At 42.0% G+C, this 21,262-nt stretch overlaps 1 protein-coding gene across 3 annotated transcripts in view; it reads left to right on the plus strand.

The window, feature by feature from the left end:
* dpf1 (double PHD fingers 1) overlaps positions 1-21,262 on the plus strand; it is a 49,040-nt gene that overhangs the window by 10,924 nt on the left and 16,854 nt on the right. The window contains exons 2-8 of one of the 3 annotated variants that reach the window (XM_061682503.1): positions 200-229; positions 909-1,069; positions 1,616-1,723; positions 1,889-2,016; positions 3,897-3,986; positions 4,757-4,835; positions 4,940-5,071. In XM_061682503.1, coding sequence (XP_061538487.1) covers positions 200-229; positions 909-1,069; positions 1,616-1,723; positions 1,889-2,016; positions 3,897-3,986; positions 4,757-4,835; positions 4,940-5,071 — 728 coding nt within the window. Of the gene's footprint in view, positions 1-199; positions 230-908; positions 1,070-1,609; positions 1,724-1,888; positions 2,017-3,896; positions 3,987-4,756; positions 4,836-4,939; positions 5,072-21,262 lie in introns of all 3 variants that reach the window. The other 2 variants (XM_061682501.1, XM_061682502.1) reach the window with 2 other exon arrangements.

The following is a 21,262-nucleotide window of genomic DNA, read 5'->3' on the forward strand; positions in this document are numbered from 1 at the left end:
AAAATAAATGTTGAGAGGGTGTAAAAGTAAATAAAGATTTACTTATAGAGGAGGAAGAAGCCGAAGGCGCAAGGCAGTGGGGGAAGGAGTGAAAAGTCAAACCAACATTGGAATGGAGAGAGAGAAATAGGGTTGAGAGGAAAAATGACTCATACTGCATCTGTTGGGGTTCTTCTTCTTCTTCTTCTCTCCCCCACAGGCAATCTGGAGGTGCAGTCATCAAGAACAGGTAAGAGAGAGAGCAACATGGCACTGAATGATAATCAGACTAAATTATTGAGTGAAAAAAATAAAAATGCATTAGGGTTCTTCACAATTGCGCAAAATGTTACTGTTGTGAGTCCTTGCCAATTCATCTGCCGCACTTTAATGGGAGTGTGCAATTCCACAGCTTGCCTCAACAATTGAGACCATTTAAATGGCCCCAATTTAAACTTATTCATCGCTATTCGTTTTAACGATAACATTATTTTGGAGACTGAAACACTAAAATAGGACTCCAGTGATTGTGTGAAAATGGAGGACATCTTCAGTGCGTAGATCTTTCACCAAAAGAACAACAATGAACCTCCGCACTGATAACGCGTTAAGTGCTTGGAACACTTCCCCAGCAGAGTACATCTACTGCACTGCGTTTGCAGCTTGTGGAATTGAATTACTTAATTCAAATTCTTAACCCAGTGACAAGGGAAATATATGGTTTCTGAAAAAAAGGCAGGTAACCTCTGCTTTTATCCACTGGTCACCGGTGACCATAGTTTTCTCTGTTTAACGGTCAATGCTTTGGCTGTAGTTTTGATCTATCATAGGTGTCAAAGATTATTTTAGCACTTTGTTGCTGACTTTACCTCTCCCCTGGTTTAAGAGTGACACATTTCTTTCCTCCTCTCCTCTTTCTTCTGGTCCAGTCTTGGAGAAGAGTTCTACAAGGAGGCCATTGAACACTGTCGCAGCTACAATGCCCGTCTGTGTGCTGAGCGCTCCATGCGTCTCCCCTTCCTGGACTCCCAGACAGGCGTGGCCCAGAGCAACTGTTACATCTGGATGGAGAAGAACCACCGTGGACCAGGTGGGTGTCTGTATGTGTATGGGACTTTGGTTGTTTCATACCTGGTGACAGCTAGCTGCATGTGCCATTCAAACACCCCTCCATAATGTCGTTCCTTTTTTCCTCAACGGGGGCGCCTTGTTTCTTACCCCCTACATAGTGGCCCATCTCCTTCTCTTCCTTTACTCTCTCTAACATTAGTGTATTTTGGCAGAGAAACAAATACCCCTGTGGCGATGATACGCCACTGGCACAAAGTACCCCTGAGAGACATACTTGTGTGTGTGTGTGTGTGTGTGTGTGTGTGTGTGTGTGTGTGTGTGTGAGAAGACAAGCTGTCTTTACATTATGCCAGTTGTGTTTTTGCCAGTTTGCTCAGTAACACACTATAAGATGTGTCTGCCTACTTTTAAATGTAAATTGTAAAACACCTCCAAATGTATTGTTATGGTAATACGTACATGCATCAAATCTTTCAAAGTGCATCAAATGTGTGTGCACTTATTGTGTTGTATACACTTTGGTTGTCTCAAAAGCGAGCTGTGTTTTTTGTGTTTTGAGTTTCAGGTCATGCACCAGGTCAGCTGTACACATATCCCGCTCGGTGCTGGCGCAAAAAGAGGCGGTTAAACATCCTGGAGGACCCGCGGCTTGTACCGATTGAGTTCAAGATTGGTAAGGAGAACATTAAATGAAATCGATAATAATGTACAGTATTTTAGAAGTTCTATTGTTGGAGCAGGGATCAGGCAATATTGTTAATGTCAAACTATATTTTTATTTGCTCTGGTTAGAAAATGCTAGCATGCATGCGTTCTCATTGCAATGGCTCCTTATCAGACTATGAGGCCTCCCTAAAGAAGGAGGGGGGTATTCCAGATGGTCCTGTGTTGGAGTCGCTGCTTGCCGGGGACACATTGGACAAGAAGGTAGAAACAAAAGAGGAAGAGCCAATGAGCGAGTGTCAGGTAAGGCGTGTCCGTTTGCCATATGTCTTTGGTTTTGTTATTTGTGGTTTTCTTCATCTTTGTTTAAACAGTTGCTGTTGTTTTAATAACTTCTTTCTCAATCATCTTAACATTGCAAAACTGGAAATGGAAGGATTATACAAAAATATAATGCTGATTTTGAGTAAACAATATCGAGGGGATTTGCTGATTATGTATTATGTTCATGTGGCTGACTTTTAAAGTGTGGGGTTAATTCCATTTTAGGGATGGGTTGAGTTTGAAAGGCTGTCTATCTCTATGAGTGGCCTTTGATTGAGTGGCGACCAGTCCATGCCAAGTCAGCTGGGATGGGCCAATTTAATTTCTTTGGGGAAAAAAACCATTAGATTTTGTGAGGGTCTGGATAAAGGTGTACATACAGTGATGTTGTGAGTCACTGGCATCAGTGTTCATTATCCCCTTGAGGCAAAAAGTAGTCTGCTAACAATGCAGTGCTCCACAATTTATTCTCCAATTTTGTTAACAGATGAGCCAAATTGGCAGAGGTAGGCACTCTGCTGAGTGACTTTCTAGTTACAGTATATACTAGCTGGGGGGTTACACAACTTCAGAGTTGTAATTCAGCATTAATGTGATAAATGTAAAATTGAGGTCAACTAGTCACTGATGACATATTGATATTTTTTTTCAGGACAGTACTACTGTATAATACATTTTGAAAAATCACCAGAGGAAATGCTTTGCAATAATCTATATTCGCCGACAACAGACAGATCATACACCAAAATTACGCAGTACATACACATTACAAGAGGGTCTCGCGGACGTTCCACGCTCTCCTTCCACTTTGAGTGTGCGCCAAAAATTTGTTCAAAATCCTTATCAAGCTTGGCGTTTTGCCCTTAACTGGTTCTCCCTCATTTACCAAAGCATTTAAAAATATAAGACAATTGAAATCTGTTGCTGCAAGCCACTCTGCCTCCTCCTCAACCCACAAACCATGTGATTACTGACGAGTCGACGTCACGCTCAACATCATTGTGGAGTAGTAAACTAGTCAAATTGACAAGTCAGCGAGTCATTACAACCCTTAGTATACAGTCTAGTAGTCCATGTCTGATGACAACTGTGTATGGCATTTCTTTTTCCATGAGCAAATCAACATGTTTTATACAACCGCACCACAAACAAATGACAACAGTAAAATTTAGCAGTAGAAAATTCACAACTGCTGGTTGCTGTACATGTGCAGTTTAATGTTTTGATATTTTGTAGCAGACATTGTCACCAGTCAGCACCACACCAAACGTCCGCATAATGATGGAGAATATAACATTTATGACTCGTTTATGTTCCTCTCAGTGTGTAACAATGTGTAGCTAAGTAAAACAACGTGTTTCCACAAACCTGAATGTCTTTAAAGCAATACATATTTCCATATGCTGACCTGGACACTTGAGTTACTATTGGTTTACTGGAAAGATGGAGAAAATAACGGATTAGTATATAATCTAAGGTTGTCAACACTTCAATAAAACAAAACCACAGCATTCGGCAGTCCGAAGTGAGTGGGAGGAAGTGTAGTCTAAGGTGGAAGTACGACTATGTGTTTGAAGGATAGTTCTGGAAACTAATAGACATAATCATTAATAAAAGAAAAAAAAAATGTTGGTTGTTTGACTAGACACTTACAGCAATTATACAGGGTGTACGTGCATTACAGCATTGATAATGCAACACATCTAATGTTTTGTTTTTGGACAATACTGTATTTATTTTCCTGTTCCCACGTTTTCATCGTGCATTATGTGAGTGACCCAGACTCACACAACTATGACAGCCGCCACCAGTGTGTATTCTTGAGTTCCTTTACTGGAGACTCTCTATTTCCCCTACAGAAATTGCTTGTTGGAGATTTCCCTCATGAGCTGGAGGTGGACGAGATGGAAGAAGATGTTCCCAAACGCAAGAACCGTACCAAAGCACGGGTAGGGCATCTCGACACCTCGTCATATAAAATGTGTAGTTTTTTTTCTTTTGTTAGGAAAATGGAAAGAAAAATTAGGTCACTGATGGTGACCGTGGTTCACTTGCCTGATTCCGTGCAGGCAGTGTGGGTTAAATTCCCACTCAGTGCAGTGTGATATTTGAGTAGGATTGGCTGTGTGTCTTTATGTGTGCCATGAGATTGAGTGGCGATCAATCCAGTGTGTACAGCCCCTCTCGCCCAAAGTCAGCTAGGTGAGCTCAGAAAGCAGTTAGAGTGAAAAAAAGCAATTCAAAGGATGCTTGAGAACTATTCCTTCTTAAGTTTTGTTACTAAAAGAAGTGTCTAACTTGCAAAAAAACAAAAGTCATTTTCCCGTTTTTGTCTTACGGCTTTGATGAGACTACTCAGTTGCCGCTTCTTTCTTCTCTTTCGGGGGATCCTGTGGGAATATAATCAAGTATTAACAATGTGTCTTGAAAATGATCACATACACATGCACACTGTTTCACAGAGACACCATGCTTGTTAATTGGAGCTGTTGGTCCCCTGCTAGGTGTCATCAGTCCCCTCCTGCTGGAAGTGAAACTTTGCACTCAGAGCAGATGATTAAAATGCAAACATGTTCGTGTGTTGACATGTGGAGTGATGACTGTGTTGCTCCGCTCTTTTAATGTGTTTGTGCAAGTATGAAAGTTAGAAATGTTCTGTCCATTTCACATGCCCATTGCCTAAATCGTGTGTGTGTGTGTGTGTGTGTGTGTGTGTCAGGCCTATGGGGTTGGTGGCATGAGAAAGCGACAAGAGCCACCTGCTATAGAAGACAGAGACAAGCCTTATGTCTGTGACAGTGAGTATTGCACGAAGAGCAGTTTTATTTTTATTTGTTTTAGTTACAAAAACCGACTCACTATTTACTATGTTTTTCTTTGTGTATCTGTTTTTGTATTCCAGTATGTGGAAAGCGCTATAAGAACCGCCCAGGACTGAGTTACCATTACACTCACACACATCTGGCTGACGAAGAGGGCGAGGAAGACTCAGAGAGGCACACACTCCCCTTCCAGCGCAAAAACAACCACAAGCGTAAGTCTGCTGATGACTGTTAAATTTATCTCTTTAATGACATGAGATTGTTCAATGGGGCAGCACCTAGTGGTTAATACAACTACCTTGAAGTTCTGAGGTTCTGGGTTTGAATCTTGACTCGGGCCTTCCTGTGTGGAGTTTCCTTGTTCTTCCCATGTCTTTGTGGGTTTTCTCCAGCTTTCACTTATATTTCACAAACAGCCATGTTTGGTTAACTTAGCACTCAAAATTCTCCGTGTGTTTTAATGTGAGTGTGGATGGTTGTTTGTCTTTACTGTATGTGCCCTGCAACTGACTGCTGATCTTTCCAAGTTGTACTCTGCCTCTCGTCCAGTCAGTTGGCTCAGGGGTCAGCAACATGGAACCCCCAAGGACCACATAAGTAGCCCGTGGGCCTGTTCTAAAAATAGCTCACCAGTGAGATGTGTCAAAAAAAAATTGCATTGCTATTCTTTTTAAAAAGCAAGAATCGCAACACTTACCAGTGAGCTGCATCTATTTCTTTTTAGTCGCTATTCTCTCTCTTTTTTTTAGATTACACTTGCATTGGTGTGAATTTGGAAATGAAAACAATTGAAAAATATCTCGTATACATGATTTGAAGGTCAGCATTGTAGCGCATGACCAAACCATAGCATTCGTAGGCATAAGCCAACAGGTACCATGACGATGAGATGATTTACCACCAAATAGTTTGTTATTTCAGAAGTGTGTCTATCAAACTGGTTGCTGAGATGAATTCAGTACCCAAGAAGTAGCGTTGAGCTTCAAAAAGGTTGGTGACCTCTGCTCTATAGCTCAACTGTATTCCCGAAGGCCTTTTCATACTGCATTTGGTTTTCGTGGTGTTTACTGCGGGCTAGGATGAAGGATGGCAGCGCCCCGGCGCAAGCTAGCCCAGTTTTTGCACTGCTAACTAAGCAGTCGCGGCGATGTTGCACTGCGCTGTGCTTAGTGCAGTGTGGAACGGGCCATAGAAAATTAATGCCGATTGTTCAACACTTATAGCGACACTATCTCAATATATATAGCGACACTATCTCACAGAAGTGAGTACGCTCCTCAGAATTTTGTAAATAAGCTATAATATATAGGCTTTAGATGATCAGGATTTTTGGGGCCGATCACTGAGCGAGTTTAAAAGAACGATAAGCGATCACCGATCCGATCACAAGATGGAGGAATGTGTCCATTTAAATGACCTGTTAATTTACTGTATATACTTGTGTACTTAATTGCTCCAAAAATTATATTTACAATAAATAATTTATCGTTGGTCCTCTGTTTATGACACTGAGGTATAGTGACAGACGGAACAAATGAATGGTCTTCTTTTAGATGGCAGGAAGTACATACAGTAATTAATGTATCCACTTTTTGTGACATTTTTGTTTGTTGGAGTGCCGTGAGATTTTCCAATTGTAAAATATGTTCCTTGGCTCCATAAAGGTTGGAAATCACTGCACTTGTCAAATCGTGTTTTCTAATCAGTCAGGTCAAACCAACATTACATGACAGAACTAATGGGTGCTAACTTACTGTAATTAAGTTACTTTATTTGTAATTAAATTACTTCACTCACCTAGAGCGTCAGCCTCACAGTTCTGAGTAGCGGGGTTCAATCCCCGGTCCCGCCTGTGTGGAGTTTGCATGTTCTCCCCGTGCCTGTGTGGGTTTTCTCCGGGCACTCCGTTCTCCTCCCATCCATCCATCCATTTTCTGAGCCGCTTCTCCTCACTCGGGTCGCGGGCGTGCTGGAGCCTATTCCAGCTGTCATCGGGCAGGAGGCGGGGTACACCCTGAACTGGTTGTCAGCCAATCGCAGGGCACATACAAACAAACAACCATTCGCACTCACAGTCATGCCTACGGGCAATTTAGAGTCTCCAATTAATACATGTTTTTGGGATGTGGGAGGAAACCGGAGTGCCCGGAGAAAACCCACGCAGGCACGGGAAGAACATGCAAACTCCACACAGGCAGGGTCCCACGGGGATTGGACCAGGGTCCTCAGAACTGTGAGGCTGACGCTATAACCATTCGTCCACCGTGCCGCCTCCGTTCTCCTCCCACATCCCAAAAACATGCACGAATTGGAGACTCTAAATTGCCCATAGGTGTGGATGTGAGTGCGAATGGTTGTTTGTTTGTATGTGCCCTGCGATTGGCTGGCAACCAGTTCAGGGTCTACCCTGCCTCCTGCCTGATGATAGCTGGGATAGGCTCCAGCACGCCCGCGACAATATTGAGGAGAGGCAGCTCAGAAAATGGATGGATGTATGGATACGGTGGACGACTGGTTAGAGCATCTGCCTCACAGTTCTGAGGTCCGGGGTTCAATCCCCGACCCCGCCTGTGTGGAGTTTGCATGTTCTCCCCGTCCCTGCGTAGGTTTTCTCCGGGCACTCCGGTTTCCTCCCACATCCTAAAAACATGCATGGTAGGTTAATTGAAGACTCTGAATTGCCCGTAGGTGTGAATGTGTGTGCGAAGGGTTGTTTGTTTCTATGTGCCCTGCAATTGGCTGGCGACCGGTTCAGGGTGTACTCCGCCTCCCGCCCGAAGATAGCTGGGATAGGCTCCAGCAGCCCGCGACCTGAGTGAGGATGAGCGGTAAAGAAAATGGATGGATGGATGCATAGTAATAATAATACAATCCAGTGCAACATCTAGAGATAAAAGCTACCCAGCCCATACAATTTGGAAAATTAGATTATTGAGGAAAAAATGTGTCTAAAGTCACTCATAACCAGCTCACTTCAAATCATAAGCATCAAAACATTTCTTGCTTTTTCTTTGGTGTTTTTGGGTGCTTTTTTTTTGCTGCCGTATTTGTTTATATGTGTGATTGGCTGGCAACCAGGCTGGCAACCAGTTCCGGGTGTACCCCGCCTCCTGCCCGATGATAGCTGGGATAGGGTCCAGCACTCCCACGACCCTAGTGAGGATAAGCGGCTCAGAAAATGGATGGATGGACTTCACCCACACCAAAACGTTAGAGTATGATTCGACAGAACGCCGGCATGTTTACATCCAACCGTTCGTGCTACCGCTAGCTTGCTAGGCTACATAACATTTTATTGCCTGCTTGTGAGCCGTATTGTATTCAAAGTACGTGAACATACATCAAGCAAGCCTTAAACGAACGTCCTCTCCTGTCCTGAGCACCGGTGACCACCAACACACGTTTTTCCCCATTTTGTTTTTATAATACAGTCGGCGCGCTCCACTCTTGTTGTCAGCGCCACGGTAACGAGTGTATCCGGTCGCATTTGAGTTGACAAGATAAAGCCCAATGATCGTAAAAAACGGGATGCGGTGGTATCGGAATACAAGATTTTATTGCAGTAGACTGACAGTGCAATCATGAAAGAGCAAATTTGTCTTGTAGTCTGCTCCGGGCATTACATGTTGCCTGTCTCCGACGTGTTGTCTGTTCCACACCGCCGACGTTTTAAAAAAAAAAATTGTTTTAAATAACTTCATTGGCTGTCAGATATTTACAGTACTATGTCAAAAGACATTACCAGACAACTAGCAACCCTTTATTGCTCAGTGACTGTTTTTTGTCAATGTCTTTATGTCTCAAAGTGTTCTCTGTCAATTGACTGTCTGTTGTCGTACGAGAGCGGCTCCAACTACCAGAGACAAATTCCTTGTGTGTTTTTTTGGACATACTTGGTAAATAAATATGATTCTGATTCTGACAAGGCTAAAAATAAACTCGCTTTTGGATTCAATTATACTGTGCACACGGCGACGCAGCGTTAATGTCTTTTGCGGAGCCGATCAATGATGTCATTGATCGGATTGGCGAATTATGACATTAAAGCCGAGCAGCATAAAATGCTAAATATCGGCCGATACCGATCAGCCCGACAAATCGGTGTAAGGTCTAATAATATATTTTCATGGGACAACACTGGCTAGATTTAGCGGTTCACTTCAGGTTGTATTCACTTTCCTTGACAGAGGTTGAGAGAGTGTTGCGTTATTTTGCGCGTAAAGTAAATTTACACTCTTATACATGTGTTGATATGCAAGTGGTTGAACCACAAAGCAGAAAGGCATGTCTGCCCTGGAAAGGTGGCCAGTCAGTCTAAGGGTGACACTCTCAAATTCACACCATCACTGAGTGGGAATTGGACACACATTGTTTACACTGAAGTCAGGCAAATGTGCCACTAATCGATCACGGGCATGTACAAAAATGAAAGACTGAAAAACAAAGCGCTACCAATGAGTAAGCAAAAAGTAAAAAAGAATCAACAAAGTTCGACTAAAAAGTAGGGAAAATAGCAATCAACAAAGTTCAGACAGGAAGTACAGCAAGGAGCAATACCAGGAAAACGGCAGAACTTACAGGGAGAACTAAGAGCATGAAAAACATCTAACAAAGTGTACTATTCCGTATGGGAGACAGAAGGAATGCAGCAAAGTAAATGACAAACACAAAGGAAAGATCTGGCAACTCTTGTATTGGATCTCATTAGATTGTGCAAGTGTAGCTAATCAGGTGGCCAGTGAGTACAGCCGTTACCTACGCATGCACAATATGTTGCACTCTAAGAATGTTCCCACTGAAAATGAGTTGCATGCCTCTCAGTTAATTGACAGCAGACAATGTTTGATTGGCCTATCTGACTGAACAGACTAGCCCAGTGTGTATGCATGGGTTTGGGCCTGTGTGTGTGCATGAGCAAATCTGTCTGTTTGGGTGTCGAGGTGTGTACGTCTGTGAATTTAAATCGTTTAATATCCCCCATCCTTCCCTGCCAAAGTCAGTAATCACACACACACACACACACACACACACGCACGAACAGAGGCACATGCACGTGTATACACACATAAAGTCTTTGAAAATGCAATCTTCGCTGCTGAAATAAATAAAGGAAGCTTAGCTGTCTTGATGGCTATACGTGTGTGTGTGTGTGTGTGTGTGTGTGTGTGTGTGTGTGTGTGTGTATGTGTATGTGTGTGTGTGGGTGAGTGGGGTCATACAAACGTGGAGACTATTCGCTTGTGCATGCATTCATGTCAATGTTGCAGCATTATGGCTCCCCGATCGTGTGAGTGTCGTGGAGGACCCACACCACACGACATATTAATAGTACTCCCCCATATGTAATAATATTAATATGGCTTCACTGAATGAGAACAGCACTGCATTCATGTTTTATTCAGGCTGTCTATACTATAGCACTGTCTGCAATATTCTTTAAGTAATAATGTATCACAAAACTGTTTTATTTGGGTTTAAGTCTTTTTATTGCCATTTTTTAATAACAAATTTTTTCATCTAAATTATTTTTTAGCCATTTATTCTTTTTTGTCAAAGTTACCTTTCTCATCCTCCTCTGAGTCCCCTTAACCATATTGCTTGTGTCACTGCATCCGTCACCCAAATGAATCTTTGCCTTCCCCTGGAAAGCCAGCAATATGCTATTTACTCACATTTATCATTAAAAATTCATTGGTGCTAAATGTTTTTTTTTTTTTTTTTTTTTTTTGTGGTTTCTCATACCCCAAATACAATAGGGGTAGACGAGAATGAAATGGTATGGAAGGAGGAAAGGAAAGGATGTGCCTGTGTGTTGGCATTGATGTGATGGCGAGAGGGTTGAGAGGAGAAGACAGATGGGAGAATGTGGATGACGAGAGGTGGATGAATAAGGACGGGGAGGGGGGAGGGGGTTAGGGGGTGTGCTCAGTGTCCAACTGAAAATTGGTTTGGTTGGAATCAAGAGGCAGGCAGGCCTATATGTTGATAAGGACAGAAAATGAAACATTGAACTGGCATAAGACAACTAGAGTGGGACAATATTGATGTAGATAAGGGAATAATGATGCAAAGGGGAGGGGGCTCATTATATACTGTCCTCCACGTCTCAGAATGGAGATTCACAGGCTACTTCATATGGACAGACAGACAGACAGCACACCAGCGTGGAACAGCAGGATCACTCTGAGTGTGTGCTGTCTGGTCATTGGCCTTGAGTTGTGTGCGTGTGTTAAAGGAGCAATCGTGGTGTGTGTGTGTGTGTGTGTGTGTGTGTGTGTGTGTGTGTGTGCGTGTGTCTGGACATGTGCGCAGGTGTGTACATCTATGTGTGTTGAATGTAATCGAGCTCTTTCAAGGTCAGAGTTTCTCTGTTTCGACTCAGCATCGTTGTTGTTGTGATTCTTTTCATGCCTCGAAATGGTCTCCTCCCAGGGTCTACAGACCTTCGGTTTAAAGATTCTGATCAGCCGACATCCATACAAAGATAGCTCAAAGATAAGACGGCCACTCTGTATCCATTACACATCTCCTTCTCTTACTCCTCTTTTATTTACTTTCTTCTGTCTCCATAGCAACATGTAGTTTCATGGTAAAAAGCTTGTACGGTTACATTTTTGTTAATAGGTGACACACGCTTGCTATGCTGGGAATAATTTATTTTTAAAAGTCCCATGTTTTGGCTATTTAGACTTAATTTGATAGTGACTCTATCATGGATCTAGTATAAAAGTGTCAATTTCATTTAAAAAAAACACCTCTGTTTTGTCATACGAGTCTTCAGAAAAGGCCCCACTGATAGACCTAGTTTTGTATCCGCTTTGTCCATACTTGGGAAAGACCGCCCCCTTTCCTCTGATTGGTTGCCTCTGTGTAGAAGATCCACTGCTAAGAGCACACGTGTTATGTTGACAGCACTGGCTCGGGAACGGAGAGGGAGGCGGAGATCTTTGGTAGTGACGTGAATAAGATCGAGAAATTCGAATGACCTGATTTCAGGACTCTCGGCAGAAAATGAATGATTTTAATTCATATTTACTAATATATACACCACACACATAACGATAAATGTACAGCAATCTAGAGCAAGGGTACAGAAATGCAAATTTTGAAGAGCCACAAATAATTGTTTTCATTGAGTTTGGTCAAGCCACACGTGATAATACTGTACTGTAATATTCAAAACAAAATGTCCAAAATTTGAACTAAAATGTCCTTACCATTTTTACATAAATTAAAATAAATAGTTGAATACAGCCGGCACTGTGGACGACTGATTAGGACATCTGCCTCACCGTTCTGAGGACTGGTGTTCAAATCCTGGCCTCACGTGTGTGGAGTTTGCATGTTCACCCCTTGCCTGCGTGAGTTTGCTCCGGGTGCTCCGGTTTCCTCCCACATCCCAAAAAGCATGCATGGTAGGTTAATTGAAGACTCTAAATTGCCCGTAAGGTGTGAATGTGAGTATAAATGGTTGTTTGTTTATATGTGCCCTGTGATTGGCTGGCGACCCCGGTGAGGATAAGCGGTACAGAAAATGGATGGATAGTTGAATAAAAGAGAACATAACCCAGGTCATGAATTCAAAACTTCTACACTACAGCAGGGTGTGTTTAAGAACACTTTTCTTTTTAAAAAATATAAATACAAAGAACTATAAGAAAGATGAAAAATGTATTTCTGTGCTATTATTCAGGGACTTTACACATCAAATATTAAAAATACATACATTCAAGAACAGTAGTAGTAGTAGTAGTAGTAGTAGTTGAAGAACAAGCAAGGCCATCTGTTAACTTATCTGTCAACTACATTGCGGTTACAAACTCTTGTCTTTTTTATTGTCATTCGACTTGGGTAACAAGTTATACGAAACACTAAACACAAGCAGTTGCTCTGCTATTTCAGTGCGGCGAGAATGCAAGCTTTCGGTCACTTCCTAATTGGCTATCGTTCCGTTTCACTTCACAATAAGCAATCATTAAAAAAACATTTAAAAAGCTGTTTTCTGAAAAGTCCAGAGTCCAAACTTTTAATCACTTGTACTTATGTTGTTCAGCTGGCACTTCATCATCAAGCCACCAACTTGCAGTTAAAATTTGCGCACGGCTCCATGCATCTGTCGCATGTAGCAGACACATTGCCAAACACAGACCAGCCAACACCGACTTTGGCAAATGGGAATTCTTTCCCGTCATGGTTGAGGGTATTTCCTGGTCAACTAATATAAGTGACAGAAATGCTGTTCATAGCATATTTGCCATGTTATAATGTCTTCATGGACATGTTGAGAACTTTCATGTACACAGATTTATCCTCGGCTGTTGATTGGTTGATTGTTGCCACTGCTGCTTGGCTCGGGAGAGGAAGGGAAATGGCTGTTGCCTAGCAATGTGGTTGCCATGGATACCGCCAGGGCTCCCACCTAAAGACTAAACTGTTATGTACATTGAAAAAAGAGAGAGAGTCATAGAGAGACGGAGAGAGAGAGAGAGAGAGAGAGAGAAATGGAACAAAATAGGAGAAGTGTAATGAGGATGGAAGAGGGGAGTGAGAAACGATGAGATGGACAAAGCCAAATTATAAGGAGGGGAGTTCATTAAAAATAACATCAAGAAAGCAATGCGAGATAGAGAGAGGACTACGCAGACAAAGAGAAGAAGCAGTTTGAGCTGTAGAGACTGAAAGAAAAGCAAAAAATCCCCCCCCCCCCCCCCCCCCAAAAAAAAACTCTTCATGATTCATCATATAGATTCCCCCAGTGTGTTGGGCTGGTGAAGGAAGGGTAATATTGGAGTCTGCTTCATTTGGTATTCTGTTTCAAGATGCTGTGCTGTGGCTTGCTGGCTGTTTGTTTTGTGGTTCCACACTTGTGTCGGCCATGCTTGGATATGCCACGCTCCCCAACCACACACGCACGCACACACGCACACCAACAGAGAATAATAGCAGCTCCCCAGAGCACCTTCCAAATCCACCCTCACCCACAACCAATCTCTGTCTGTTGGGATCTTGTCTGGGTCTTTACGACGAAATGTCATAAAACTGCAAAAAAAAACAAGAAATCTGTTTAAAAATTGTTGCACGTTTGATTGAAAATTATATTGTTCTTTATTAAAAGCTGTTGTTATTTCTAACTGATAAAAAGTCACAGAAATTCTCACCACACCATTTTTTTCTCTAGTTAGCATAAGCAGCAATAGCCAGAACAATACAAATAGCAGGGTTCCAAAAGCACCACCACCTTTTCAGGACATTGTTGTTCACAACACCCATTTAGACAACTGTGTCTCAAAATTTCCAAAAGATTACTTTTTTTCTTCCACCTAAATGACAATTTGTCATGTGAAAGGCTGAGTTGTGAGTTTTGTGCACACATTCAAAGCTATTTCACCCTGGAACAAAATAGGATCTATAATTTGTATTCTAACTGTGGGGATAGAAGCCTGAGCTGGCAAAGTGGTTGTTTTCAAGGGACAGCAAGAAAGAGTACACAAAACACATGAACACATTTTTTTTTTGTCTGAATTGCAAGGCTGTAGTACATCTTTGCACCCATCTGTGGCTATTTACTAAATGAGCTCATAAATGCAGATTGTAGAATATTATCAATTTGTGTATATCCCTTCAAGTCGGTGTGATTGCAGAGCGGGCATAGATCCAGTTTTATTATGCTCCAAACCGGCTTCTGTCCTCCTTATTTTGCAATGTCATCTCTGCATGCGCTGGTGTTCGAAACGCACACACTCTCTGCATGTACACACACACACACGGCAGTGTACACGCTCATGCAATTACACGCGCGCATGCATGCACGCAAACACACACGCACGCACACACACACGCGCAAGTGCATGCATCCAGAGCCACACATCTTTGGGAGTTACGCAACCTGCTGAGTGCGTGAAAGTATGCGCGCGCGTGTGTGTGTGCGCGCGCACATTGGGGGTTGAGCTATGTTTGATGGCTACAGTGGAGAAGGGACAGAAATGGCCATATTTATTGTACAGGACAGAATTCCAATTTCATTCTTGCAGGTAGGGTACAGCAAAATAAGGGAAAAGTAGAGGGGAAAATGAGCACAAGCAGAGAAGAGAGAACAACAGCAATAATGAGAACATATGAAAGTGCAAAGAGGAAGGGAGAGGATGAGGATGGGGTACATAGGCAGAGGGGAGGAAGAAGGGATGAGGGAGAAAGGCGGTGACTTTTCATCTGTGACTGACGGCTTCCATCCGACTGCATTCTCGTCTGCCAAGAAAAGCTCTAAATGTCTCCTTAAGCATTTTCTCTATTGTGTCTGGAACATTGCACCTGTATGGTATGTGCCTTTCAAAATTAAATAGAAATGACTGTATCTTCATCAGGAATGTGTTCTATGTGTGCGTGTGTGTCTGTGTGTGGCTGGACAGACGAGGAGCACAGGGACCCTCATTCATCACATGATAGAGAGAAAGTGGGGGATGGGGTCGAAACTGGACAGCAAAAGTTATTAAGCATTGGCTCGGTTGTAAATTTCTGTGTGTATGTGGTGTGTGAGTGATGTGTGTGTGTGTGTGTGTGTACTGTACTTTTCGTTACTCCTAAAGGTTCTCCTCATTAAGCAGCGAGGAGACAGGATTGCAGAGTGTGTGCTTTCACACACGGCTGCTCCGATACAACCAGAGCACTTTTTTCCCCCACCTCCCCTCCTTGCACTCCTCTTTGTACCTCCACCTCATCTTGCACTTCTTTTTCTTCCATTCTCCCCATTCTGCTTTGCCCTTTGTGTCATCCGTCACTGAAAATCTCCTTTGTGGTGTTCGTATCGTCTTCTCCACGTTTCATTGTTCCCCTCACCGGTAATTATTTGTCTCTGTTTTGGCAAATACATTTGCGAAGAATAGATACGATCTCATAGATGTGCTTGAATTTCTTGTTTAAACGTATCCTTTCATTCGCTATGTTTGTAGTTCTTGGTGTGGCTAATAAGCCCACTGACCACAACATCATGTACCGTTGCACAATTTTGCACAATTCTATACAACAGTTAATCTACCTTTACAATGAAGAAGATGGTGATGATCAGTTTTGATTGACGGAGAGGTATTCATTTAAAGCGACTATATGAGCACTTGCACAGTGTTATGAAATCCAATACAAGAACTGTTGCTGTATCCTGCCTTAAAATATAGAAATTGCTCAATTTAAAATTAAACCTCTCAGAATGTAGAGCTATTCATTCAAGAAAATCTATATTATTATGGTTTGTTGTGGTATAGAACTGTACTGGGTCATGATGACAGCGGTTGCTATTATTTAATGTTTTGGTTGCCTTAATTTGTTACATGATTGATAGGAATAGCTCTCCTCTCACTGTGATGCAGTACAGTTATACAGCACTGCAAATTACAACTACAACAATGTATTACATATTATTAAATTAATACCTCCCTGACAGCGTTAATCATAACTGAACAGTTTTGTAAAGGAAGAATATTTTATATGACATCATATAGGATATCTTTTCACTGTGCAAAATTGTGTAGCTGGTCGTTGTATATGTTAGGTATTGTGGTCCAGGATGTAGCTCTCCTCTTACCCAAAGTCAGTGGGGAGAGGCACAAGCTCACCCGTGAGCCTGAACAGGATGTTTTCTGCTGTGTTTTACTGGGAAAAAAATTCATTGACCAAAAACACTGTGGACCTTTTTTTTTTTTGGTATCTTAACCATTTTTTCATTCTCAGCAAATAAATGCGCTAAATGACAACCTGAAATTTTGAAGTTAGGTTTGTCAGTTTTTTATACAACAAACAAAACAAAAAAAACTAATTATTTTACTCAACTATATACCTACCTTTTACATACCAAAACCGGAGGAACTGATCATTTTGCAGTGGTCTCTACATTTTTTACAGAGCTGTACTGTATATATGTAAACATCAATAGTGACAGTAAATTAACTGCTTTGAGAAATGATGGGATGGTATCATTTGATTTTGAACAAACCGGTGTGACTTACAGTTGCAAGAACAAAAAGGATGTGAAGCCTCTCTTTGGAATTACCTGAACTTCTGTTTCAATTGGTCATAAAATATAGGTCGCAACCATAAACTAGCACAGTTTGCTTAGACTAATACACCACAAACAATTCCATGTTTTCATGTTTTTATTGGACATGCCATGGCAACATTCAAAGTGCAGAATGTGAACCCCGAGGCTAATGACTTCTCCGAGTGCTAATCGGACTCAGGAGTCCGCCAACCTTGGGTCCAATCAATGCGACAAGATTGGGCGTGTTGGTTAAAGCTGCCCTCGCCCTATTCAAGAAATACACCAGTTTTTTTTAGATTTCTATTGTCGAGAAGCATTGCCTGATGTGAACCATGCCTCGCACAAAAGAACTCTCAGAAATCCCTGAGAAATTGCAATTGTTAACTTACATGAAGCGGGAAAAGGGTCAGAAAAGTATCTCTAAAAGCTTTGATGTTCATCACTCCAGACAGATTGGCTATGAGAGGAAGAAGTTCAGCACTGTTGCTACTCTCCCTAGGAGTGGCTGTCCTGTAAAGATGCCTGCAAGAGCACAGTGCCGAATGCTCAACGAGGTAAAGAAAAAAAATCCTTGAATGTCGGCTAAAAGACTTACAGAAATATCTTTGTTTACAAATCTACAATAAGTAAAACCTTGAAGAAGAAAGGACGTATTTGGAAGACCCCACGGAGGTGGCCACTGCCGCCAAAAGACCGTTGCTACAGGTCTGAAGTTGGCAAAAGAACAACTGGAGTTTTTGTAGCCCTACTGGCAAACACATGAAACCAGAATGTTGTTGTTTGGAAAGAACACCCATTGCTATGTCTGGGGGAGGGAAAGGTCACCACGCCAAGATCAAAACTTTATCCCAATTAGGAAGTCTGGTGGGGGGAAAGTTGATGCAGTAGGTGATGCAACAGGCCAACGACACATAGATAAAGATCAAATCACAGTTCATGACCAATTAATGCGGAAAATCCAGGTCATTCCAAAAGGTTCATATATTTCTTGCAACTGTGTTGTGATGAGTGAGTATGCAGAGCAGACATAAATAAATGTTTCACTTATTAAAAGCATAATTTTGTCTTAAATTGTTGTGATGACGTCTAGTTGCCTTAGTATAGCACTTAGATACTTAGATGGTCTCGATGACTGGCATTGCTTGGAGATAACACCAGAAAATATGGTACATCTTCGGTGATGCTGTTACACATGAGCAGCACAGGTGTGAATGTGACATTGCAGACTCAGACCTTATTCAGACGTGATGCGAGACCACTCAAATGCAGCTTTCCATCTATGTCACGATCCAAATTATACACCCAGAAAAGCTGTGTGCAGCATCGGCTCACTTGTGTCACGTTACTCAAATGCATTACATTTTTTGGGTGAGGTGCTCATGGAGGGTCATCTTGACCTATCACACAATAACACAGAATATAGACAGTGTTTACTCTAAAACGGATAACATTAGGTCCCAGTCAAATTACAGTAAAATGTATCCTCACGACAGAGTCAAATTGGCTGAATCATTTCTCAACTACTCACTTTACATTCATGCGTTACTTTTTGCAGAAATAAAATCAAAACAAGCCTACCCAATTTTACTCAACATAGTTTTCTTTCACTCCCTATAGTGTTTTTCTTTTCTTCAGCGCAAGCAATCTTTTAAGACTGACTTGCACTTAAGTCAATATTGAATTAATCATAGGATAGATTGTTTTTATGCCATCAAATTACATCCACTTAATATAGCATTTCATTCAATATATTTAATATAGAGTGGAATATACACAATGGTGGAACATGATTTTATCTTAGTACCCTAATTCCATCTAAACAAATCATGTAAATTCAAACTGTCTTCCTTATGTTAGTATAAGTCAAACGTTAGTCAACAAATCTGACATTTTAATTGCTCTATGACATTTTTTAAAATATAAAACAGATACTGTACAAACATACCGTGGTACATAATATACACACAGTATCCTATTGTTCATGATATTAAGAGGAGTTTGAAAAAAAGAATGATCAAGTGTATTATCATACATGGCAATTGGGCCATGTAGAGGAAAAAAGAAATAAGCCAATGGGGTCAGAGAGCAACAAAAAGAGAAGAATGGGGTGAGGCATTGTAGGTGTTGGGGGAAAGGAGGAGGGGGAGAATTAAGGAAGGGGTGGGTGGTATTTGTGGATTCATCGCTTGCTGGATAATTCCCAGGAGGATGTCTCTCCAACACTTGAAAGCTGTGAAGTGTGTGGTTCTGCTCATACCCCTCCTGGTAATTGGAAGAAGGGAGGGCGGAATAGGTGGAGACGGAGGAGGGAGAGGAGGGTCAGTTAGAGAAGGGGAGATATGGGGGTACAACAAATGGAAAGGCAGGGAAGATGGAGACAAAAAAAGGCCTAGTGGAGCACTGAATGTGTGGCGCTAAGGAGGAAGTGCTGAAATGGATATTGTTTTATGTTTGTTTTGCCTCATGTTTTTGCTCATTCCCATTTACAATTCTCTTCTCTATCACTCTTCATCCTTCGTATGGCCAGCAGAGGCATGTCAGCGGTTTCAGGCTGGTTCTGAAACAAGGCCACAGGCTTTTAATCATTGACAGAATTTTTTTTCCCCTCCGCTATATGCCAGCAGACAGCCTTGACTTACTCAAATACACCAAGACCTGCTGATTCACGCCCTGCGGTCTTCAGACACGTTTGCAGGCTGGAATACAAAAAGCGAGGAAAGATACACACAGATGCACATATATTACTGTTGCGCGGAGACAGTTGAAATGTAGCCGGAATGTGTTTCAGTTGTATGTCTTCATGTGTCTGTCTAGCGTATCCCATCAGGGATTCTGAGGCCCAATCAGTGGAAACAAACATAAAAACATAGCAGAGTTAAAAGTGATAGATTTAAAAAGAAAACAAACTTGTGTTTGCTTTAGCTCTAGGCATGCACAACAAAGCTTTATAAATGCACAGAAAAAAGTGTTGATTTTCCTCGACATCAAAATACTTGGCGGCACGGTGGACATATTGACAGAAACAAAAACGGAATTGTTGAAATTTTGGAAGATTTATTAAAAAAGAAAACCTGAAATATCACACAGCCATAAGTATTCAGACCCTTTCCTCATTTAGTAGATGCACCCTTTTGTGCTAATACAGCCATGAGTCTTTTTGGGAATAATGCAACAGGTTTTTCCACACCTGGATTTGGGGATCATCTGCCATTCGTCCTAGCAGATCCTCTCCAATTGTTTCAGGTCCTCTCCAATTCTGTCAGGTCCTCTCCAATTCTGTCTTTCCAGAGCTGCTCAATTGGGTTTAAGTCAGGGCTCTGACTGGGCCATTCAAAAACCGTGACAAAGTTGTTCTGAAGCCACTCCTTCGGTATTTTAGCTGTGTGCTTAGGGTCATTGTCTTTTTGAAGGTGAACCTTCGGCCCAGTCTGAGGTTCTGAGCACTCTGGAGAAGGTTTTCGTCCAGGATATCCCTGTACTTGGCCGCATTTATCTTTTCTTCAATTGCAACCAGTCTCCCTGTCCCTGCAGCTGAAAACCACCCACCACCATGCTTCACTGTTGGAACTGTATTGGACAGGTGATGAGCAGTGCCTGGTTTTCTCCACCATGCCACTTAGAATTAAGATCAACAATTTCTATCTTGGTCTCATCAGACCAGAGAATCTTATTTCTCAACATCTTGGTGTCCTTCAGAGTTTGTTTTTTTGAAGCAAACTCCATGCGGGCTTTCATGTGTCTTGCACTGAGGAGAGGCTTCCGTCGGGCCACTCTGCCATAAAGCCCCGACTGGTGGAGGGCTGCAGTGATGGTTGACTTTCTAGGACTTTCTCCCATCTGTAAGTATCTGTAACATTTGCACAACCAACATTGTCCCAGATGATCGCACTACTCGTCACTTTAAACCGCATACACTCCTTGAAGTCTCAGCGCCCTTTGCACAATGGTCATTGCACCGGACTATTGCAATATTAGTCGTTCGAACTGCTCTAAGTGCTAGAGGACTCTGCATCTTTTTGCACAATTGTTTTTTGTCAATGTCTTTATGTCCCCAAAGTGTTCTGTAAATTGACTGTTTGTTGTACTAGAGCGGCTCCAACTACCGGAGACAAATTCCTTGTGTGTTTTGGACATACTTGGCAAATAAAGTTGATTCTGATTCTGATTCTGATTCTGATTCTGATCTCCCGACTGCATCTCTGGAGCTAAGCCACAGTGATCTTTGGGTTCTTCTTTACCTCTCTCACCAAGGTTCTTCTCTCCCAATTGCTCAGTTTGGCCGGACGGCCAGTTCTTTGAAGGGTTCTGGTCGTCCCAAAAGTCTTCCATTTCAGGATTATGGAGGTCTCTGTGCTCTTAGGAACCTTAAGTGCAG

The sequence above is a fragment of the Phycodurus eques genome, chromosome 7 (assembly GCF_024500275.1).
Source record: "Phycodurus eques isolate BA_2022a chromosome 7, UOR_Pequ_1.1, whole genome shotgun sequence".
Taxonomy (NCBI): domain Eukaryota; kingdom Metazoa; phylum Chordata; class Actinopteri; order Syngnathiformes; family Syngnathidae; genus Phycodurus; species Phycodurus eques.